Source organism: Apis florea, unplaced genomic scaffold (assembly GCF_048593485.1).
Source record: "Apis florea isolate Af1SG1 unplaced genomic scaffold, ASM4859348v1 contig_3203_pilon, whole genome shotgun sequence".
Classification (NCBI taxonomy): Eukaryota; Metazoa; Arthropoda; class Insecta; order Hymenoptera; family Apidae; genus Apis; species Apis florea.
In genome coordinates, this window is record NW_028256723.1 from 1,200,114 (window position 1) to 1,223,201 (window position 23,088).

Here is a 23,088-nt window from a genome sequence, read left to right on the forward strand (position 1 = left end):
TTATTATAATTTAAAATAAATTAGTTAAAATAATGTTAAAATAAATTAATAAATTTGATAATATTTTTATGATTTATTAATTTAAAATTTCATAGATTATTTATTATTTATTATATAATTATCATTTATTAAAATTTTAAATATGAAAATTAAAAATTAAAATTTTTTAATTTTCTAATTTGAACGATATGATTTTTAAGTTGTAATGTAATATTTTAAATAAATTTTATGTAAAATTATATATAAAAATAAAATTTTTTTTATATAAGAAACATTAAATTGTCATTAAAAATTTAATTTATTTTATTTACTAAATTATCATAATATTTGTCATAATATATTATGTTGCTTATTCAAATGACACAATCGCGTCTGGAGAAGTCATTTTGTTGAGAAAACACGTGCACCTGTAAAACTATTAAACATTGAATGAGTTTAAGAACACTGAATGGGCGGAGCTATCACCATACCATCGTAATCAACCAATGAAAAATTCAATAAGTATTTACAAACCGCACATCATCAAATGTGTATTATCACTCTAGCTATATGTAAGCATGTATTTTTTTCAATCGTATTTAAGATTAGACTTGAGAGTTTCGGGACAATGTTGTTGTCGGAAAGGATTACTAATAGTTCGAATGTGGACATCGTGCAAAGTACATCGTTTAAAACGCTTCCTTTATAAGTAATGTTCATAGTGTTAAAAAAAAAAATCAGTATTTTTTTATCTATTGTACAATTATTTTTAACAATCGATTTAAATAAAGTAACAATAAATAATATAACAAATAAGGGAATTCCGAAATGAATTTATCATTTGCTGGTTGTGGTTTCCTTGGTATTTATCATGTTGGTGTGGCAGTGTGTTTTAAGAAATATGCTCCACACTTACTTTTGGATAAGATTAGTGGTGCATCGGTTGGTGCTATCGCTGCTTGTTGTCTTCTTTGTGATTTACCCCTCGGTGAGTGAACTCCTTTGTTTACATATCTACCAGATATATAATATCATAAACTTAAATAATTAGTTTTTTCAGTATTATAGTTCAATTTATGACTTTTGATATTATACATCTTATATCTTATATTTTATATATCTTGCATATTGCATATTTGTTAAACAAATTTTTTTCAATGATTTCATATTATAATTAAACTATAAATATCTTTTTTTGATTATTAGAATATTAAAATGTAATATGTATCTATAGAAAATTATATTTATATATTGTCAACTTAAATAATTTATTTTTATAAATTTTTTAATTTTTTAAATTCCTAAATTTTAATTTTTTTTTCATATATTGTTATTAATTTAGTATATAATAATTGTGAAGTATTTAAATGGATAATAAAAAATAATGTAAATGAAAAAAGATAAAAATATATGAAACATATGAATCATAATTATTATAATTTTATAATAGACAAAATAAATATAACATATTATATATTTGGCATATATAATTGCATATATAAATGCAATTTTATTTATTATATCTAATCTATAAATTATAAATTAATTTAATATAATTATATTATATTTACTTAAAATATTTAAAAAAATTTATAAAATCAATAGTAAAAATTGCATAAACTTGATCATACTACAAATAAATCTCATAACTAGGTCAAGCTTAAAATAAACAAATTAGAAATAATAGCAAGAACACTTATCAAATGTTTGTGAGTAAGATTGAATAAATATATAATGTAATGAAGGCAGATAATAATTAATAGAAATTATATGTATATTATTGAAAATTTTTTATTATAACGAAAATTTCTTTTATGTGAAAGGAAAATATACTTTAATAATAATTAATCTGAATATTGATTGAGAATTGTCATTTACTAATCATATTAAAATTAAATTATCAAAATATATTATAAAAAAAATTTATAAATAAATTTCCTTAAACAATATATAGATTACATAATTTAGTTTGAAAATTACATAAATTTTAATAAATATTTTTTGATGAATTTTAAAATAAATTATAATAATTTAATTTATAAATTTTAAATAAAGTTATAAATTATTATATATAAAATATATAGAAGATAATTTTTAACGATTTCTTATTTCTATATAAGTTTGCTATTATGATTATATTTTATCATATAGTACAGTATCATGGTTAACTAGAAACCTGATGCTTTCGTAATATAAAACTTCTATCCTATAAAGTTGAATATTTTAAATTAATGTTAAATATATAAGAAATAATTTCTAAAACATTTTATATAACAAGAAAAAAAAATATATAAATAAAGTTTTTTATGATTTTATGATTTTTATGATTAACTTTATAGGATAATTAAAAATTTAATATATTTAGATTATAGATGCATAGACTAAAACTTCGATTTAAATAAAATAAATAAAATATTCGTAATAGTTTTTCAAAATCTTATTCGAAATAAAATAAAGAAATATCAATTCAATTTATAATTTATAATTTTAAAAAATCAAATATCTTCTATTAATTTTATTTCTATTAAATTTATAATATAAAAATAAAAATATTGTTCAACATTTTTTACTTCCATATTATTGTGCATAAAATTATATACATATAATAATATACATATTAATATACAATGTATTTTGTTATTAAATATTTAATAAAAAACAAAAGATTCTTTTTTTTTATTGTTTCAAGATGATTCATATATATTATATAAAATAATCAGTTTATTGTTATCACATTTCTTTGTTAAAAAGTTTCTTTGTTAAAAGATTTTGAAACATACATCTATTAATTTGATATTTTCAGAAAAATTAATTATTTATGCTTTAAATTATTAAAAATTAACTATTATATATTATCATATATTTCATTAATTACCATATATCATTTATTATCATAAATAATAATAAAATAATGTTTGGATTTAAATCAATTTTATGTAGTTTTTATACATAATTAATATTACAAATACATATTCATTTAAAAATAATATCTTACAATAATAAAAATATATATAAATATATATAAAATATATATAAATAAATAATAATGTTCATTCACATATACTTAACAAGCGAATATTGAACAACAATCTTTTTAAAACATAAGTTAATCATTATGCATGACAATATATGATTAATATATTAATCATATATTGTTATACATATAATAATAAATAGTTAATATATATATATATATATATATATATGTAATTTAATATTATATTTATATATATGTCGTTTAATGCACGCAAAAATATCCTAAAATTATTTGCGTAATTATTATGTTGTGATGAATGAAATAAAGATGAAATATTTTTGTTTTTTTTTTGAATTCATACGCGATAAAATATTATATTAAACACAATTCAAATAAATAATTAAAATATAAATAGAATTTTTTAATTATATCCCATTAAAATTCCCAACAAATAAAATATCTTAAATATCTTAAAATATAATTAATTCAAAAACAAGTGCTATATTGACTTTGTTTTCGGAAAAAATATGTATACATGAATGTACATATACTTATTGTATACTTATATACATATATATATGTATATACTTATATATTGTATATTATATATATAAAGAACAACTCTTTAATATTTGGTAGAAAAAATGTGATTCAACATTGCTATATCACTACAGAATATAATTATTATAATCATATGTTTAGATATTCATAATAATGTAAACATTTCGTACACATAATGTCTATTGGATACATTTAAAATTGTATCTAGATTATAAATTCATATTATTAACTATGCAACTCATATGTTGAGTATATATATATTATTTATAGTTCGAGTCAAAAAAATTATTTTTGAATTAAAAACATTTTTTTAATAAAGCTTTTCTAATTTCTATCTAATTGCGCTCAATGACCAAGAATATAAACTTCTATATAAACTGTTATAAACTTATTTATGCGTATGAATTTTTAAAATTGTTTATCGACAAAATGAATTTCTTATTTTGAATCAATCCTTTACTACCAATATATTCGTGAAATTATCAATTATTTCATTTTGAGTTTCTTTTTTCATTTTCTTTAATAAAATCTTTTTTAAATGATATTTTATGAGTATCGAATTAAAGACGGTTTATTTTTCATTTAATTAAATTTAATCAATTAAAGTTTTTTTTGATTATTTTCATTTCCTTTAAATATTTGTCTGTGAATTTGTTTTCGATTCCAAATTTCTTAATCAAAACAGAAAAAAATTGAAACTCAGGATCTTATTAAATCTTCAAAAATATCTCAAGCGCAATTTTATTTTCTCTAATTCAAATCTTTAATATAAATATTTATATATTCTTTTAACATTCAAGATCATACATTTGTATATTCATCATTATTCACTGAACCATCGTTATTACCTTAATTGGTATCATTATGGCATTGAAAGCATTCGGAAATTTACAATCTCCGTTAACGCGGATTCAAGTGAACAATATTCAAGCGTGCATATGTAGTATATTTATATATATGTACATATATAAGCATATTATGCCATGTTGACTATATATATATTATATTTAAGCAAATATAGAAATAAAAAAAAATAATAAAAAATAAAATACAAAGAACATAGAAATTAAATAATATATATATTTTATATATATGAGAATAAATTAAGAGATAATTATGATTATATAAGTTATTCATGTATATGTTCAATATTAATGAATTATTTGACTTATATAATTTGTGTTAAAATAAAAATTTTGATTAAATTAAAATTTCAACTTTCAATTCTAATAAGATTTATATTAGTATGAATAAATTTCATTGTTAATCAAAAGTCAAAAAATAAAAATTTATTATAGTTGTTATTTAGTGATTAATTAAATTTTTAATTTATCTTTTAAATTAAATAAATAAATAATATATATATATATATATATATATATATATATATATTATATACAAATAATTCGATATAAAAACAATTACAAAATTTTTATTATATACAAATTTTATTATCTGATATTACGAAAGAAATGGGTAAAGTCTAAATAATATCGATAAAAGTAGATAAATTAAAACGAAAATTTAAACTGATAATCTGCTATTGTAACAAAATTAAAAAATAATCACATTATGTTCTTTTAATAAAATAGTATTAGATATACGTTTCAAATAATAAATTTATTTCTGTCATTGCACAATATTTATTCTCTAATAATTTCAATATTTTAATTAGAAGATAGTAAATTGTTTTCTTTTGATGTGATAACATCAATAGAGAATGTAATACATTAAACAAACAAAGAAATGTTTTTGTACTAATGCAATAAAAGATAAGATTATATATATATAAGAGAATAAATTTATATATATATATATATAAATTTATTTTCTTCTTATAAAATATCATAAAAAATATGATGAACAGGAAATTATGAAATGACAATAATATTGAATATATTAATTGTGAAAAATTATATTTGTATTATAAATTATAGCAACTTAAAAAATAAAAAATTTTTTAAAATTTGTTTTGTTTCACATTGAAATATGAAACATTTTAGTCAAATCAATATATATATATATATATAATATATACATACATAATACATAACATACATACATAATATTATGTATTATGTATATATATATTAAAAAATTTTGAAAATTATATATATATATATATATATATATATATATATATATATATTATTTATATTGGATATATGGATCATCGATTTAAAAAATTTGTTTTTCTTTGTATAAGAATATTAAGAATTCCAAAAGAAAATATATTTATATTTATATTTTATAGAAAATATTAAGTTTAGTGTATAAAAAATTTTAGATTTCGAATTATGTGATTAAAATTGTTGCATAAAGATTGGATTGCATAAAATTAAAGATTTTTAGTTTGTAAAACATTTTTATTGTGTTTTTTTTATAATCAAAGATATATTTGTTATATATAGTATATAAAATATATTTTTAATATATAATATGTAATATATAATATTTTATAAAGCGAATATCAAGAATACTGTGTAACAAAGTTATCAATATTATCGAAATTATATATATTTTCTTTTGTTAATTATACCTTTTTTTTTTAAATAATATAAATATATGAAACTTTTATTAACATTTCAATTTTGTATAAATATAACATAGTGTTTTTTATCTTGATTTTATATGATATAATATAAATTTATATAATATATTTCTTATTTTTATTTTTCATTATATGAATTCATTTTATATGGATATAAAAATTAATTTTTTTTTGTTTATGCAATTTTTTAATATTTTTCACCTGAAATAAATTATATATATCATCTTTATATAATATCTTAAGTATATTAAATTAGATGCTTGAAATTATTTTAAAATAAAGATAGAATATTAAATATTTTATTATTTATATTTTTAAACAATAAAATTTATATTTTTTATTTTTAATAAATAATAGTATTTATATAATATAATATATATTATAACACATATATATTATAATATATATTATATATATATATATATATATATATATATGTATACATATAACTATTATGTAATCAAATCACGCATTATGCTGAACAGCATACAAATTTAGAATTTTAATACTCTTTAATTGTATATATATACATATTTAATTATACATGTACACGAATAATTAAATGAATTTATATTCATATTCATTGATTGATGAATAATTTTTAATACATTATCTATGTTTTTGCTTTTGGTATCTATATTATTATTACATGTGTACGCAAATCAAACATAAAACAGTTTAGCATGAATTAACATAAATTAACAATTTCTAGATACAAAAGAATCTTGTTGGTATTTATTAATTCGAAAAAACTCGAATGAATTCGATTAATTCCACGATTATATTTACATACATATATTAAGTTCATGTAAATTCGTATCCATTATAATATTTCTAATTGTAATTTAATATATATTATATACATATCTCATATAAAAATGTTTTAATTTTAATATACATTCAAAACTACAGTTTTAAAATTTCAAATTTGTTTTTTATAATTCTTTAATGTATAAGATGTAAATATTTTACGTAAAAACTTAAATTCAAATTATTTTTTAAATCAAAATAAAATAAAAATCAAGAATAAAAAAAATGTATTCTCGGCTTTATTTTTTATTAATAATTAAAAATCATTGAAAATATCTGTGTAAATTTTCTTTAGGCGAATAAATATAGAATATATAAACAACAGGAAGATAATATTGATGAACAAAATTGAAAATTTTGTATTTTTTATTGATTTTCGTTTTATTTTGATTTGAAAAATTACCGCTTAAGTTTTTGAATATTTTTAGCTACTCTATATAATATATAATATATTTGTAATATATAATACATTATTATATATATATATATATATATATATATAAAATACAAATTGTTTAATAATTTTTAAATAATAATTATATCTTTATTAATAATAATTTTGAACAAAATAATAATTTTAGATACATCATCATATTTATAGATAATAGATATATTATTATTAGATTATAGATATAAATTATAGAATGGAGTAAAAATTATGATATAAATCTTTTATATAAAAGTCTATTATAAGAATTTATGAAATCCTCAATCAATATGCATACATATAGTTCTAAATTAATTATAACAATAATATTATACAAAGTTTAAAAATAATATTGTAAGAAATTTTGACATGCAAAAATATATAAATATATGAAATACATTATTTTTAATTTAATTTTTTTTATAAAATATAATTTTTAATTAATTTTATTTCAATTTAATTATATATTGAATATTATATATATATTATATATATTATAATATTTATGATGAGATATATAAAATAATTTTTGTTTTTGCTTTATATAAGATATCAAAATATAAATTTTTTTGAAAAAATATATTGACTTAAAATATCAAAAATTTTTGAAGAAAAAATGAAGTATTATAAATATAAAAAATAAAATATATGTAGAAATAGAAATTAAGTGTAATTTATTAAATAAATAATGTATTTTAAAAAATTTAAAAGTAATATATATATATTAAGTTAAATGATTTGTTTTTATTTTGAAATAAAATTTTCAAATAAAATTATATATTGAAGATAATATAATTTTTAATGTAGTATTTTTACTATTATATTATTATATTGTACTACTTTTTTTTATTATAGATTAGGCAAATAAAACATGAATTATTTTTCTTAAAGATTGTAAATATCTAAATATTAATAAACCTACAAAAAAAGAAGATATTTTATTTTATTTAAGTTTAAAAATTTATTACACTATAAATGATTAATCTAAATCTTTTAATTAAAAAAAAAACATGTCGCAATCACATATCTACAAGTTTCAGAGGAATTTATTCTGTACTTATGTTGCCTTACATATAATTTAAATGAAATTCATATTTAAAAGAAAACATTTTAAATGAAATTATTAAGATAATTTATTTTTAAATTTAATAAGATTAATTTTCATAATTTAATTTATATTATATTTTATATATTATACATTTATATATTATAATTTTCATGTAACAACTTCAAAAATATATTTATTTATAGGAGAGATCACAAGTAATGTATTACGCGTTGCACGTGAAGCACGTCAACGAACTCTTGGTCCATTTAGTCCATCATTTAATGTACAAGAAATACTATTAGAAAGTTTACAAAAGGTACATAATATTAATAATAATATTAAATAAATATAAATATTCAATTAAATATAAATATTCAATTTTTCGAAAATGAAAAACAACACATATATAATATTTGCATTTTTCAAAATTATTGCATAAAACAGTAGAAGCTAAAATCAATTAATGTTATTAATATTTTTAATGAATATAAAAATATTATGTATTATAGTTTCTTCCTAATGATGCTCATATTCGTGTGAGTGGTAAACTTCATGTTTCCTTAACAAGAGTATACGATGGAAAAAATGTAATTGTTTCACAATTCTCATCTAGAGAAGACTTATTACAAGTAAAAAAATAATATTTTACTTTATATTTTCTATTTTATTTATTTATTTGAATTTAATAAAATCATATATTATATTTATAATTATTATTATTTATGCAATTTTTTGAGTGTTTATTAATATAGAATTAAAATATATTTAAATTTCATTTTCATAGGCATTATTGGCCAGTGCATTTGTTCCCATTTTTTCTGGTCTTTTACCACCAAGATTTCATGGTATTAGATACATGGATGGTGGTTTTAGTGATAATCTTCCAACACTTGATGAAAATACTATTACTATAAGTCCTTTTTGTGGAGAAAGTGATATTTGCCCTAGAGATGTTTCTTCTCAACTTTTCCATGTATGTTATTAAAAAATTTTTTTAATTATTTTATTATTATTTTATTTTTATAAAATTTTATTATTATTTTAACATAGTATGATTGTTTAAATAATTTCAAAAGAATATGTTTTAAGATTATTTTAATTAATATAAGAATATAAGATTAAAATAATATTTGTAATTTATAGGTCAATTTTGCAAATACAAGTATAGAACTTTCAAGACAAAACATATATAGGTTTGCAAGAATACTTTTTCCACCAAATACAGAGGTAATTTTATTAATTAATAGAATAAAATTGTATAAATTGCTTATAAAGATAATTTAATCTTACATATTATATATGTATATATTATTATAATTAATATATATATAGCACTATAATTCATTTATATCTATTTTATTTTTTTTTTATAATAAAAAATTTTAATAATATCAAATTATGTTAATAAAATTATTTAGTAGCATAAATAGTTGTAATATTATTAAAAATTTTTTACAGATACTTTCAAATATGTGCAAACAGGGATTTGATGATGCATTAAGATTTCTTCATCGTAATAATTTACTTAATTGTACTCGATGTTTAGCAGTACAATCCACATTTGTTGTTTCAGAAACTCTTGATGATAATATGGATTATGATCCTGAATGTTTAGAATGTAAAATGCATAGACAGGTACATAAATATATATATTAATAATTTTTAATTATTAATATATTATTATAATAATATTAATTATAATTAAGTAATGATGAATATAATATACAAATAATTGTATAAAATAAAAATTTTTTTGTAAATTTTATATATATTTTATACATATATTTTTTATAGGAAGCATTGGTATCTAATTTACCTGAAACAGTTATGACCATATTTCAAGATGCAATTGATTCAGCTAATAAAGGTTTAATTAATTGGTTATTTAAACATCGAAGTGTAAAACTTTTGTCGTTACTTAGTTTACCATGTACATTGCCAGCAGATGTTGTGTATGCAACTTTTACAAAGTAAGTTATGTATTATATATATAATTTGATTTTTTTTTTTTTTATCTTTTAAATTTTATTTCGTATATTCTATTTTTACTATTTAATTATATAAGTATATATGTAAATGATATATTTATAAGTAAATAGATCAATAAGAAACTAATATGCATGAACTATTTTTTATTACGAAAATATTTTTTCTATTTTATTTATCTGTCCTTTTGAAATTTTTTCATCAATACTTAAAAATTAAAAATCTTCCTTATCCATTATTTAAATGTAACCAAATGTAAGCATGGGAACATTAAAATCATCACTCATTTGACAACATTATTGGAACAGAATCTAATTGGCATCAGTATATTCGCAATAATATTATACTTAGTAACATACTTAATAACTAACAATTGTCTACATTAAGAAAAATATTATGTATTTTGTAAAAAGATGAAATAAATAAACATTTATTATGTAAGCAACAAACAATTGACTAAAAATCTTGATTGGCAAAATTGAGATTGTTAACGAAACAGTATGATATTGTTATTGATGATACTGATGTTCTGCTATTATTATTAAATTAGATTATATTTATTAGAATATGTTATTAATATAAATATGCAAATACTAATTGTCAATTAGACAGAGCAGCAAATAGTCAAATGAGCAATGATCTTTTAAAAGCTTATATACATTGAAACATATTGACTCCTAGTTTCATAATGCAAATTGTGCAATATCAATTTAAATATAACTTCATTTCAATGTGTTGAATGTTGATTAATAAATAAAGTCTGATGCTAATACAATGTATGTAATTTATTTGAAACTGATATATAATTTTATAAAATTAAGAGTTGATATGTTGTATGGTAACTGACTAACAAGCTGATTGCTTTAAATTGCATGTAATAAAATTAATTTTTATGATATAATTATATATGTTAGTAAAATAATATATTATATATTTATATTTAAATTAAAAATTAATATTCAAAAATTATTATAATAAATTACAAATCAATTCATTTTTTCTATAACTAATGTTAGTTATTAATTTTGATGCTTGATATTATTAGAAATTAAGCTTACATATTTTAAATTTCATTTTATATATTAAAATCATATTTTACTAAAAAATTTTCATCAACAATTGATAAAATATAATTTTCTATATATTTTAATTATCTATTTGTAATCATGTATTTTTTTATATTTATTTTTTAATATCATGATTATATATAATATAATATCACATTTAACATTATGCATGTGATCATAGTCTGATTGGTAACAAGATAGAAAGTCATACCTTGGAATACAATATAATTGGCAATATTCTTCATACACCTCCACAGATGATTTCTTGTGCTAAACATATGACACCTTCTCGGTAAGCTTTGCATTTTTTTAAGTTTTGCTATTTAAAAAAGCTTTGCATATTTTTATATTATATTGCTCTGTAAAATGGCTTTTATATTATTAAATATTCAACCATAAAAAATAAAATTGAAAAATATATATAAATTGAGATTTATTTATATAGTGAATAAATAATAAAAAGTTTTATTTTAATTTTATTATTATAAACAAGATATCTATTATTATAAATAAAAATTTCAGAAAATTCCATTTTATATGTTCATGTATTTGTATATTATGCATTTATTTATTTATGTTTTAAGATATATGCATGTTTATTTATATTTAATGTAAAAAGCCATAATAACTTTTTCTTTTTATACTTTTTTTCTGTGTATTTTTCTATATATTTTATATATAATATATTTTTATCTAATTAAATTAAATATTAATATTTTATTTTATTTTCAGATTTATTTTGAATGTACCTAAATTACAAAGAAATCTATTAGAATTTAAAAAATTTTTCTTAAATCAATTAAATATGTTATTTCCTAAAATCAATGTTTATTACCAACAAATGCCACAGACTATTAAATGTCAATTAGCTATCACAGAATATGGTTCAAGTATATATAATCTTTTATATATTTTATATTTTAATTGTAGCAAAATAATTAAATTTTATTAACATTATTAACATTAAATTTTTCAGATATATATGATATGGAAGCAGGAGAAAAAACTGATAATTTATATAAAAATAAAAAAAATTTAAATTTAACATTACAATATAATGAATTGTAAGTCTATAGATTTTAATAACTTAAAACTTTTTAATTTTAATAAATATTATTTTTTATTATCTGTTAATTTATATTTTCTAGACAACCATGGAAAGATCATATTAATACATCAAATTGTGTTATAAATATGTCTAATCTTTCAACTGATGATACATTTGAAAATATTCTTCAGGTATATCATAAATATATTAATAAATTGTTTTAATCATTAATTGTTAAATTTATTAATAATTTAATTTTTTAATTTAAAATATGTATATTTCTAAAAATATATCTTAAAAAATTATTAATCTTTTTTAAAATAGAATTCGATTTATATTTTTTTTTAAATATTTAGGTAACTTCTGATCAAGAAGCTGTAATGGCATACTATTATATGGATGATAACAACAAAGTACAAGTCACAGAGATATTTGATGTTACGGATTCTGAATCACATGCAATGTTATCCATAGAAGAAGTTGAAAATAATACAAAATTACAATTTGATGAATGGGATGAACCTACTTGGTTATCTCAACATACATTTAATGATGGTAATTTGCTTTAATTATTGTTTATTTATATCTGTCATATAATTATTAATATAAGACAAAAAGAATTATTTTTTAGTTGCAACAGAATCTGATGTAAATCAACAAAGTATTGAAAATTTATCAGAAATGTCTCTAGAAGATGATATTTTGGGTATCTTGAATACATCTTCTGATCCAGAGAGTGAATGGGAAATAAGTAAAGAGTTACAAACAATAAAAATTTCCAAATCATCCAATACTACTCGATTAGAAGTAGATTAACCATTATTAAAAATCAAAAGTAAAAAATTTTTTTTTATTTGAAGTAAGATATGTGAGTATATGTACATAATAATATATTGTTGTTATATTATTTATAGTCAATTATATGTATAGTCAATATACTTTTATAACCAATGATATTGGTGCTATTATAGAAAAAGTTAATACTAATGCTCAAAATTGATAATTTTTTATAATATTTAAACATTTATCTAGAACAATTAAAACAAAAACTTTTATAAAACGAAAGCTGCAAGTTTATAATTTAGCAATTTTATAGTTTATAATCTGTGTTATGCACTATAAATAAAAGATATAGTGTAAGCAATATGAAAATGTGATATAAATGTATATAAAGGAATTTTTAACAAATTAACGAAACATATATAGTAGTTTATTATTAATACATTTTAGTAAAATATATTTAACATTGTTATTAAATACTTGCACTTTAAATAGGATAGATGTTCAAAGAAGAGACTGATAATAATGGAAATGTACATGAAAAACATTTGTTTTATTGAATATTAAATTATTGTTTGTTACTCTGTATGAAAATTAAGTAAGTTATTTTTTTTATTTTCTTTTTTGATCTAATTCTATTATATTTTCCATACAAAATTATTAAAAATTTTATACATATATATTTTACTAAAACTAGGGCATTTTCAAATTAATCATGCAATTATTGATTATAATAAATATTTAAATAAATTATGAAATTAATTATTTAAATTAAACTAAGAAAAATAAAATTTGTAATTGCATACAGCTGGAACTGAATGCTAACTAATATACAAAGTTTTTATGATATTTGTTATTAAGAATAATTAATTATGATTAAAAAATAAAATTTTTCTATCAAAAATATTATATTAAATGCTATTATATAATTATATAATAAGTAACAATAACTATTATTAGCAATTTTTAACAATAACTAATAACACAATTTATATGTTTAATTATATATGTTACAATTAATATAAAGATTTATAAAAAAAAAGTTGCTTATTTATAATTATCTTTAGGCTGCAGATTAAATATGTATATATAATTAATATACAGTAAATATTGAATAAATAAACATGTATTTTATTTTCAATGTGATGAGTTTCAAAATTCATTCTTACATTTTGCCGAATATAAAAAAGTATAACAAAATAAAAAAAAAAAAAATAATCGACAATCAAGATAATTGAAAAAAATAAATTCTTAAGGCAATATTAATCCAATTAATAACAACAATTGAAATCCCATTATTATGAAATTTTTTCATATTTAATATTTTTAATTAATTTTTTATCATATATTTATAAGTTTTATTTGATTAAAATAAGGTTAAACATAATACAATTTGCATATTTATGATGTACAAATATACATGATATTTGCATATTTAACGTATTTAAATAATTTTTTTTTAAATTTTTTTAATTTATGAAATATATAAATATAACTTATATTATGTTTGGTCGTATTATATTTTAATGATAAAAATCTAATACATATTTTAATAAAAATTTAATTTAAAAAAAAAAATTATCGTCGTAGTAATATTATGTTATTAATATTTAATTTAAAACCAGATTATTGCTACACCTTCCCTAATCAATCAAGAGAGTACTTGTGAAGCAATTATTTAAATTTATGACATAAATTAATTTTTGTAAAAAATTATACAATATTTACTGTATTAATTTAGAATAAAAAAAAAATATATTAAATTATATTATATATATTTTTAATTTTTATATACTCGAAAACTAATACTTATTACTTATCATTTTTAATTTGATAGATACATTTTTTTTAAAAAGAAATATATGTATATTAGAAAAAATTTTTATTTGAAATAAATAGCAAGAATATAAAAAAAGGGTCGAGGTCAATAAAAAATGGAATATTTATTATATTTTTTAATATAAAACAAATCATATTCGTATGTATAAGTTATATGTACAATAATTGAAACCGCCTTCAAAGTAATATTTTGAGGCAAAATTCCGTTTTTTTTTTCTTCCTTTTTTCTATATTTTTTATTTTTTTTTTTTTTGTAGAAATAATTTATTGCACATGCGCACAAGTATATAATATGTTGATTTTTATAAAATATGTCTTTGCTGATAAACATTGATCTTTCATGAATAAAAATTTTACAATTTACAATTATAATTGCATGCATAATTAAAATTTTTAAATGTCATATTAACTTAATATACAAACACCTCATTATTCCTTATAGGCAGGCTCCAATTATTTAAATATAATGAAATATTAATTATTTGAACATGTTCAGGCTGGGTCTTCTCCAGGAGCAGATGTAGAATTTCTCTGAGGCTCAATTTGAGTTCTGTTTTGTGAATTGCTGGTTGCAACTGCTACTTTATGTTGTGTAGTTAAACACTGTAATTGTTGGAGCTGTACAGGTTTGACAAGAGTTCTCTGTAACTATATAATAAATAACATTTAATTTATTTTATAAGTTTAATTATAATAAATTTGAAATAATATACTTTTTATATATATATTTTTATAACATTCGTTTTTAATAATAATAATTTATATTAATAATGTAAAAATATATACTTGTTGTTGTGATAATGTCGTTACTCCAAGATTTTGAGTTTGCTGACTGCATTGCCCTGTAGAAGCTCTAGCATGCAAAGATTTCGTCAATAATGTTTGTTTATTTGCAGGTACTACTTGGGAAGAAGGTGTCGTTTGAGATGCCATAAGCACTGGTTTTGTAGCTGCTACAAAAGACAATACTATTTTTATTTTTTTATTTATTGAAAGAAAATTTAATTTAATTTCCTAAAATATAAAAAGTTTATAAAAAGTTTATAAAAAGATGATTCATTTTTCATATTAAATTTATATAAAAACATTTCTACATAAAAATAGAGATTATAAAATAAGAAATGATGAATTCTATTATTTTATTTAATGATCTTAATAATGAATTTTATTTTAACAATATTTTTAAACATAATAATGCATATATATATATATATATATATATATATATATATATATATATAACATAATATATAGTTACTTACCCATTATAGGAGTTAACACCTGTTTATTACCAGATAATATTAATTGACTGGCTGTTACTGTTTTAGCCACAGTTACTAATTGATTTGATAAAACAGTTGATTTAACTTGATTTGGTTGCACTTGGCGAGTTATATGATTAAGTCGTGGCCTTTGAGATCCAACAAGTTGAATTGCTTGTCCACCCTAAAAAACATGTTTTTCTCATTTTATGATTATATATTCTATAAATTATAAATATAATAAAATTAATATATACCTGTGCAAGAGTGACAGAATTATTACTACGTATGTTTTGTTGTGATAATCCTTTCACAGCAGAAGGTATTATTTGGGCTACAACATTTATGTTACAAGAAAATATATATTATTTGATATTATTAACCTTATATAAGGATATAACATTTAGTTAACTTTTTAAATCAAATATTAAATAAAATAATCTATATGAAAATGATATTATCACATATGAATTCAATATATCAAAAAAAAAATTCTTACCAATTGGTAATGATAAATGAGTATTGGCAGGATTAGCTATTACTACCGTTGGTGTACTTCCAGCAATAGCTGTTGTAACAACTGTAGTAGCTACCATCTAAAAACATAAATCAATATTGTAGAATAATTTTTATATATTTTGTATAATATTAATTAAAATGTATGAAATATAAAAAAACTAACACTAGAAACCGTAGTGCAAGTATTAGTCGCAGATGATATAGGCAGAGAAACTATTACTCCTGTAGGTGTAACGGAACCCGTCGTCGCTGACACATTTAGCGACATCGTAATGGGTTGTGATAATCCGGGAAATGATACCTGTCGTACAACGAATAGTACAGTAGTATTTCATCTTCTAGGCCATATGTAGAAATAAACTGCTCTCCACAACCTGAACATTTTGAAGACCATTGATGGAATTTGACAGACTAGTAAGATTTACTCCCTGTAGATTTACATTGGTAGATGGTGGCGTAGTCATTGGTGTCGCAGATTGATTATTTTGACTGGAAGAAGCAGTTAATCGTTCAAGTAGAGAAGAACCTGAATTAATTCCTGGTATTGGATTATCTGCAGATGGCGTTCCTATTAATATAAAGAAATATATTTTAATAATGTGAATATATAATTTCATATTATATCTTAAAATAAAAGAAAAATTACTAATTACAAAAATAAGGAATAAATTACTAATTTTATATTCTATAATGATGATATTTACCTGCTAAAAGGGCTGAAAGTCCTGACATTGATAATCCTAATGTTGAAGTAGGATCTTGCACACGAGCTAATTTTACAGCTGTTGCTTTTACGGGTTGCTGTTTACAACTTAATTGTCCTGTTAAAGTTGAACTTAAACTCACCCTTACCTAAAAAAAAAATATTTGTTAGAATTTCGCAAAAATATATTTAAGAATAAGAATAATTATTTAACTTACTTGACCAGTCGTGCTAGGGACATTAATAACATTTCCATGACTAAGAACTCTAGATGGGATGGAAGCATTCAAAGAAATCCTTCGAGGCTGGACTTTCTGTTGCGTCAAATTGGCAGGACTACTATTTAACAAACTAAGGATTGCAGCATTATTTGACTTATTTGTAGTCTGTGCATTAGTATTCATAGCAGCAGCAGCTGCGTTTGCTGCAAGAATTTTTAATAAAGTGTTTTTTAATTTTTTAATACTTTTTTTTTATTTTTCCAATATAATTTATATTAATATTGTAACAAACCTGCAGCTTGCTGTTGAAATTGTTGAGCAGAATTCATAAGAGATGTTACAAGAGCTGTTATTGCTGGATTGGTAGAATGTTTTTTAAATGGTATTTCATTTTGGTTCTGATTAACAGTTTCTGTCACACAATTTTGTGTTCCAGCCTGTAACTGAGCTTGCTACAAATAAAATAATACGTAAAATTATATAAAATTGTTCAGATATTATAATAAAATAGAATATCATATAATTCATGTATAATTCCAATTATAATAATACCAAAACTGGAACATTTGTAGATGTAGCATTATTAATAGTATTGTTTGATTTTTGTTGAAAAACTAAAATTCCAGATCCATTACAGGAACTACCATCAGTAACTGACATTGTAGAATTATCAATTTGTACAGATGTAGAGGCATTTGATCCACCATTAGTTAAAGTTTGCCCTGGACTTATCGATGTAGCCTCATTTTGGGCAATAACTTGTGAAATATTTGTTGCATCTACGCAAGTCAAATTATTTTGTGCAGAAGTAGTAGTTTCTGCCATAGTTTTCATTGAAGCTACTTGTCCAGCTAAAGTATTTAACTGACCTTGAGCTCTTGATAAAATCTAAAATAATTATTAAATATTAGTTTATTTTAGAATTTTATTAAAATTCATCATGATCATTAAAGATATTTGATAATTACTTATATATATTTAATTTACCTGCTGTGCTACATGTTGAGATTGAGCTTGTTGTAAGTGCTGAGCAACTAATTGCGCTGCTTTTGCCTGCTGTGCCTAAAACATAATATTTAAAATTTTAATATAAAAATGTGTGAAAGAAATGTTAATATATAATAATAATTAATATATTAATATATTAAGTTTAATAAATTTTAATCCGATTTACTACTTAAAATAATTGCAAACCTGTTGATGCGCTCGTTGCATACCAGGTGTACATGTTACACGAGGGACCTGCCCTGGTACAACATGTTTTATTCTAACATTTTTTCTACCTTCTTCCGTAAATATTTCAGTAAATTGTTGGATATAATGATTTGCTAACACTCTTGTACCTAGTGTAAACCTAAACAAAAATTTTCAACATTTATTTTTCAAGTCAATTTTTATAACTTAAAAAATTCAAAATTTGATATAGCAAAAACAAAATGATTATTGAACATAAAAAAGTTCTCACCGGCATGCAGATCCATTTTTTTCTCCTTCACGATGATTCTTATCCATATAAAGCTCTCCCAGGTACTCAGAATTAGAAGGTCTTTGGAGAATTGAGAGCTTTATGTGATCTATTTCACCTTGATTTCCTCCAGTTTCTAATATATATTCTTCTATAACGTGTGGTAAACAGTCTTTTGTTTCTCGCGGGCGTTCGTATGCTTTTGCAAATCTACCATATATTAAATATAAATTTATTTTGACATATAGTATTATATATAATTAAATATATAATTAAAAATTAATAATTGAAATATACCTTAAAACATCAATGGGTGTATTTGGTGGAAGTAAAGGAGGATTTGTAAGAGAAGGCGTTGGACAGGCAGTGGCTGTAACTATTCCCCTTTTTGCTCTTAATTTCTGCATTAAATCTTGTATTGTCAATCCTTCTGGTTGTGCTAATTGTTCCAATTTTCTTTTGCGATTAACTGTAACCTATAATAAAATAACATAATATATATTTCAAATTAAATATGATTAAATTTATTTGAAAAAAATATATGAATAAAATTAAATAAAAATTTAAATTCTATCTATAAATCTAATCTATCAAAATTGATTACCTGTGAAAACTTTTTTGCTTGTCGCATAAGTTGATGATCAGTAAGCAAAGATTTAGATTGTTTTAATCGTGTTGTAGCTAAACTAGGAATAGGATTTGGATCAAGACAAAGAGGTCCTTGGGTAGCTGCAACTAAATGTGATTCTAACATTAATCGTTCTTCATGACTCCAGTCACCATCACTAGTCAAGGTTGATACATCTGAGAGTACACTCTAAAAAATATTAAAACATTATTTTAATTTATTTTATTTTTTATTTTAATTTAAAATTAGGAAATATTTTTATATTAATATTCCCCAAACTGCATCTTTGTTTATTTTTATTCATGGATTAAATAAATAGAAAGGAAAAAATAAATAAATCTCAAAATAGATATAATATACATAAAAAAATTATACATTTATATGTAAAAAAATTTTCATTTATTAAAATAACACAAAAATAAAGAAAACTGTTTTCAACATTTTTAAATTTTTTTCTTCTTATTGATAATTGATAATAAAGAATTTTTAATAAATATTTCAAATAATGAAAAAAATATTATAAAATATTTTGTTATTTAAAAAAAAAAACATCTTCAGAAATCTGCAGATCACAGTTTGAAAAATAATAATTTTTATTATAAAATTTTAATATATTTCGTTTTATTTCTTACTTGTGTTGTAGGCTTAAGAAGCACATGATGAACCTCAGCTTTAGTATGAGGAAATGTTTTTCGATAATCTCGAACTTCAGCTATTATACAGCCATCATAAAATAAATGAGAATGATTGGTTTCCAGTTGCTCTGCCAACATTGCAGGCAATTGACCATTATCTATACATGAAAGCAATTCACCCTGTTCATAACCCATCAGTTGTGTTTCAGCTAATATTGAATTTTTATCATATTGATTTCCCTTATCACTGTTAAATTAAAATTATTTAATTAATTCATCATTATGAATCTTCTTTTCCAATAGATTATAAAAAATTATTATATATAATTTTAATTATATAATAATAATAATAATATACTTACCTATTTCTTATAGCTAATGAGTATCCTTTATTACCAGCATAGAGATTAACAATTAATGTATGTAAACCTTCTCTCTGTACCAATCTTCCCAAAAGATCACATTCGTTCTCTAAATTATTCTATTAAATAAAAGCATTACTGAATTTTTAGTATATTGAATGATTGAATAATTGAATAATTAAATAATTTAGTATATTAAATCTTTTGATTATATAACAAAAGAATATTGAAAATATTAATTAAATAATAATTTAATAAAATATATATATACCAATACAGAATCAGGAGTTGCATAAGGAACTTTAGTAAGTTCTTCAAAATATAATCTAGTCAATTTAGACTGAATACTATGTTTTGAATGACTTTGATCTTTTTTTTGAATTGATGATTTATCACAAATTAAATTTACAGAATTTTGTCCTTGAATATTTTTCCAACATTTAGATACTTGATTTATCATATCCTATATAAGAAATATAAATACAAGCAAAGTGATATGAATTAATTAAAAAATTATATTATATAAATTAATTAATAATTACATAAATATTAAATAATACCTGAGCCTGCCGACACGCATCTTCTAAACTAGAGGCTGTGCCAATCATTTTAGTTTTTGATTGCTAATACCATTTAATGTCATATCTGATATAATAATAAATTTTCACAATCTGAAATAATTTTATAAAATATTAAAATCATTGATATATTATAAAACTCAAATTAATTCAAATTGAAAAATTTTTTAAACTAATTAGATCTAATTTAAAATATAAATTCTTCATATTTTGATTATCAAATATATAATGATTTTATATATATATATATATATAAAATATGTAAGTTTAAAACTTTTATATTTATCAAATTATTTTATTTTTTATAAAAATAATTTTTAACACATAAATCTAGAATAAATTATATTTTAATAAATTATTCTTTTAAATGAAATTCTATTAAATAAAATATATTTAGTATAATATTTAAATGTATTATTATAAATAAATTATTTGCTATATATTAAAATTTTTTTTAAAATAATAAACACATAAATGTAATTTTTTAATATATTATTTTAAATTTATTTAATATAATCATAATAATATCATTAATATTTCTTTATTATAAATTCTTATCATTGTTTGTTATAAAATATATGAATTCATTAGAAATATATAAATTTTTATAATCAAGTTAAATTACTTTTATATTAAAAAGCATTACTTTTATATGAAAAAAAGCATTAATATAATTTAATATTAATTTTAATTAAAATAAATTCAAAATTATATCATTTATATTATATTATATAAAATTATATTTATAGTATTATTCAATATATATATATATATATATATATATATATATGTATATATGATATCCATATAAAAATATTATTTATATATCCATATAAAAATATTTCAATAATTTTGAAAATAGCTTTGAGTAAATATTTGATATATAATGATAATAATCTTTCGCAAATATAGAAAAAACAAAATATTTTACAAATATATTTTTATATAAAATTGTCTATTGATGAGACTAGTATGTTTCTTATCTCATCTTAATATTATAATAACTATTATAATAAATATTTCAAATATAATAATAAGTTGATATAATTAAAGTATCAAAAAATGAAAAATAAAATAAATTAAAATTACCGAAACAAAAGATTAAGTATAAGTTAAAAATAAATGCACGATATGTTTTAATCACAGCGTGAATCCTCCGAATGTCAAAACAAGCACGCTACATGAGAGGTTATGTAAATGTTTATGAATTAATATCAATCACACTTAAATATTTTAAGTAAAATATAAACAATGAGTTATTTACCTTCAATGGACCTAAAAAGTGATCTAATAGTAAACATTGGATATAGGAGATGACTCAAGTTAATTTTCTTATCATAACCTCACACCAATTGATAAATAATACACAAGTTTACAGGTAGTGAAAATACTTCTCAATAAATCTTAATAATTAACAAAAATTATTTAATGTCAAATAAATAATATTTACAAATTATAAACGTCATTTTTGGACACAATGTAACCTATTATACAAACACCACACAATCATAGACTGGAAAATTGACCACATTTCTTCCTAGCAAGTTATTCAATTTATACTTCGTAAGCTCAACTAGTATCGGAATAACTACAGACGAAATTAGTATTTCATGTTCAACATGGATCTCACTTAAAAAGAAGA

General features: G+C 19.3%; 2 protein-coding genes across 8 annotated transcripts; one reads left to right on the forward strand and one right to left on the reverse strand.

Annotated features, from left to right (window-relative positions):
* The first annotated feature begins 427 nt into the window (after nucleotides 1-427).
* bmm (brummer) lies at nucleotides 428-16,195 on the forward strand. Of its 6 annotated transcripts, XR_015292822.1 has the most exons (15): nucleotides 525-967; nucleotides 8,557-8,669; nucleotides 8,863-8,982; nucleotides 9,138-9,326; nucleotides 9,497-9,580; nucleotides 9,812-9,988; nucleotides 10,148-10,323; nucleotides 11,588-11,698; nucleotides 12,139-12,296; nucleotides 12,383-12,470; nucleotides 12,555-12,645; nucleotides 12,811-13,009; nucleotides 13,086-13,322; nucleotides 13,730-13,832; nucleotides 15,970-16,195. XR_015292822.1 is itself a non-coding variant. In XM_003693846.4 (13 exons), exons 1-13 carry the CDS (start codon nucleotides 808-810, stop codon nucleotides 13,268-13,270), a joined length of 1,851 nt encoding a protein of 616 aa, XP_003693894.1. In that variant the 5' UTR covers nucleotides 525-807; the 3' UTR covers nucleotides 13,271-13,655. The 6 variants fall into 6 exon arrangements, 4 of the variants coding, with proteins under 4 accessions (XP_012342491.1, XP_003693894.1, XP_012342490.1 ...); XR_015292823.1 differs by lacking the exons at nucleotides 11,588-11,698; nucleotides 15,970-16,195; XM_003693846.4 differs by lacking the exons at nucleotides 13,730-13,832; nucleotides 15,970-16,195 and having other exon boundaries at nucleotides 13,086-13,655.
* Nucleotides 15,159-22,988, reverse strand: LOC100864192 (uncharacterized). Of its 2 annotated transcripts, none has more exons than XM_086910865.1 (21): nucleotides 22,711-22,988; nucleotides 21,429-21,539; nucleotides 21,140-21,331; nucleotides 20,869-20,987; nucleotides 20,504-20,753; nucleotides 19,848-20,060; nucleotides 19,541-19,719; nucleotides 19,244-19,453; nucleotides 18,973-19,132; nucleotides 18,766-18,840; nucleotides 18,331-18,666; nucleotides 18,071-18,230; nucleotides 17,776-17,981; nucleotides 17,559-17,706; nucleotides 17,229-17,422; nucleotides 17,018-17,155; nucleotides 16,835-16,931; nucleotides 16,593-16,669; nucleotides 16,336-16,519; nucleotides 15,860-16,026; nucleotides 15,159-15,721 (listed from the first exon to the last, which is right to left on the reverse strand). In XM_086910865.1, exons 2-21 carry the CDS (start codon nucleotides 21,474-21,476, stop codon nucleotides 15,566-15,568), a joined length of 3,309 nt encoding a protein of 1,102 aa, XP_086766991.1. In that variant the 5' UTR covers nucleotides 21,477-21,539; nucleotides 22,711-22,988; the 3' UTR covers nucleotides 15,159-15,565. The 2 variants fall into 2 exon arrangements, with proteins under 2 accessions (XP_086766991.1, XP_086766992.1); XM_086910866.1 differs by lacking the exon at nucleotides 22,711-22,988 and adding an exon at nucleotides 22,536-22,588.
* Between the last annotated feature and the right edge of the window lie 100 nt (nucleotides 22,989-23,088).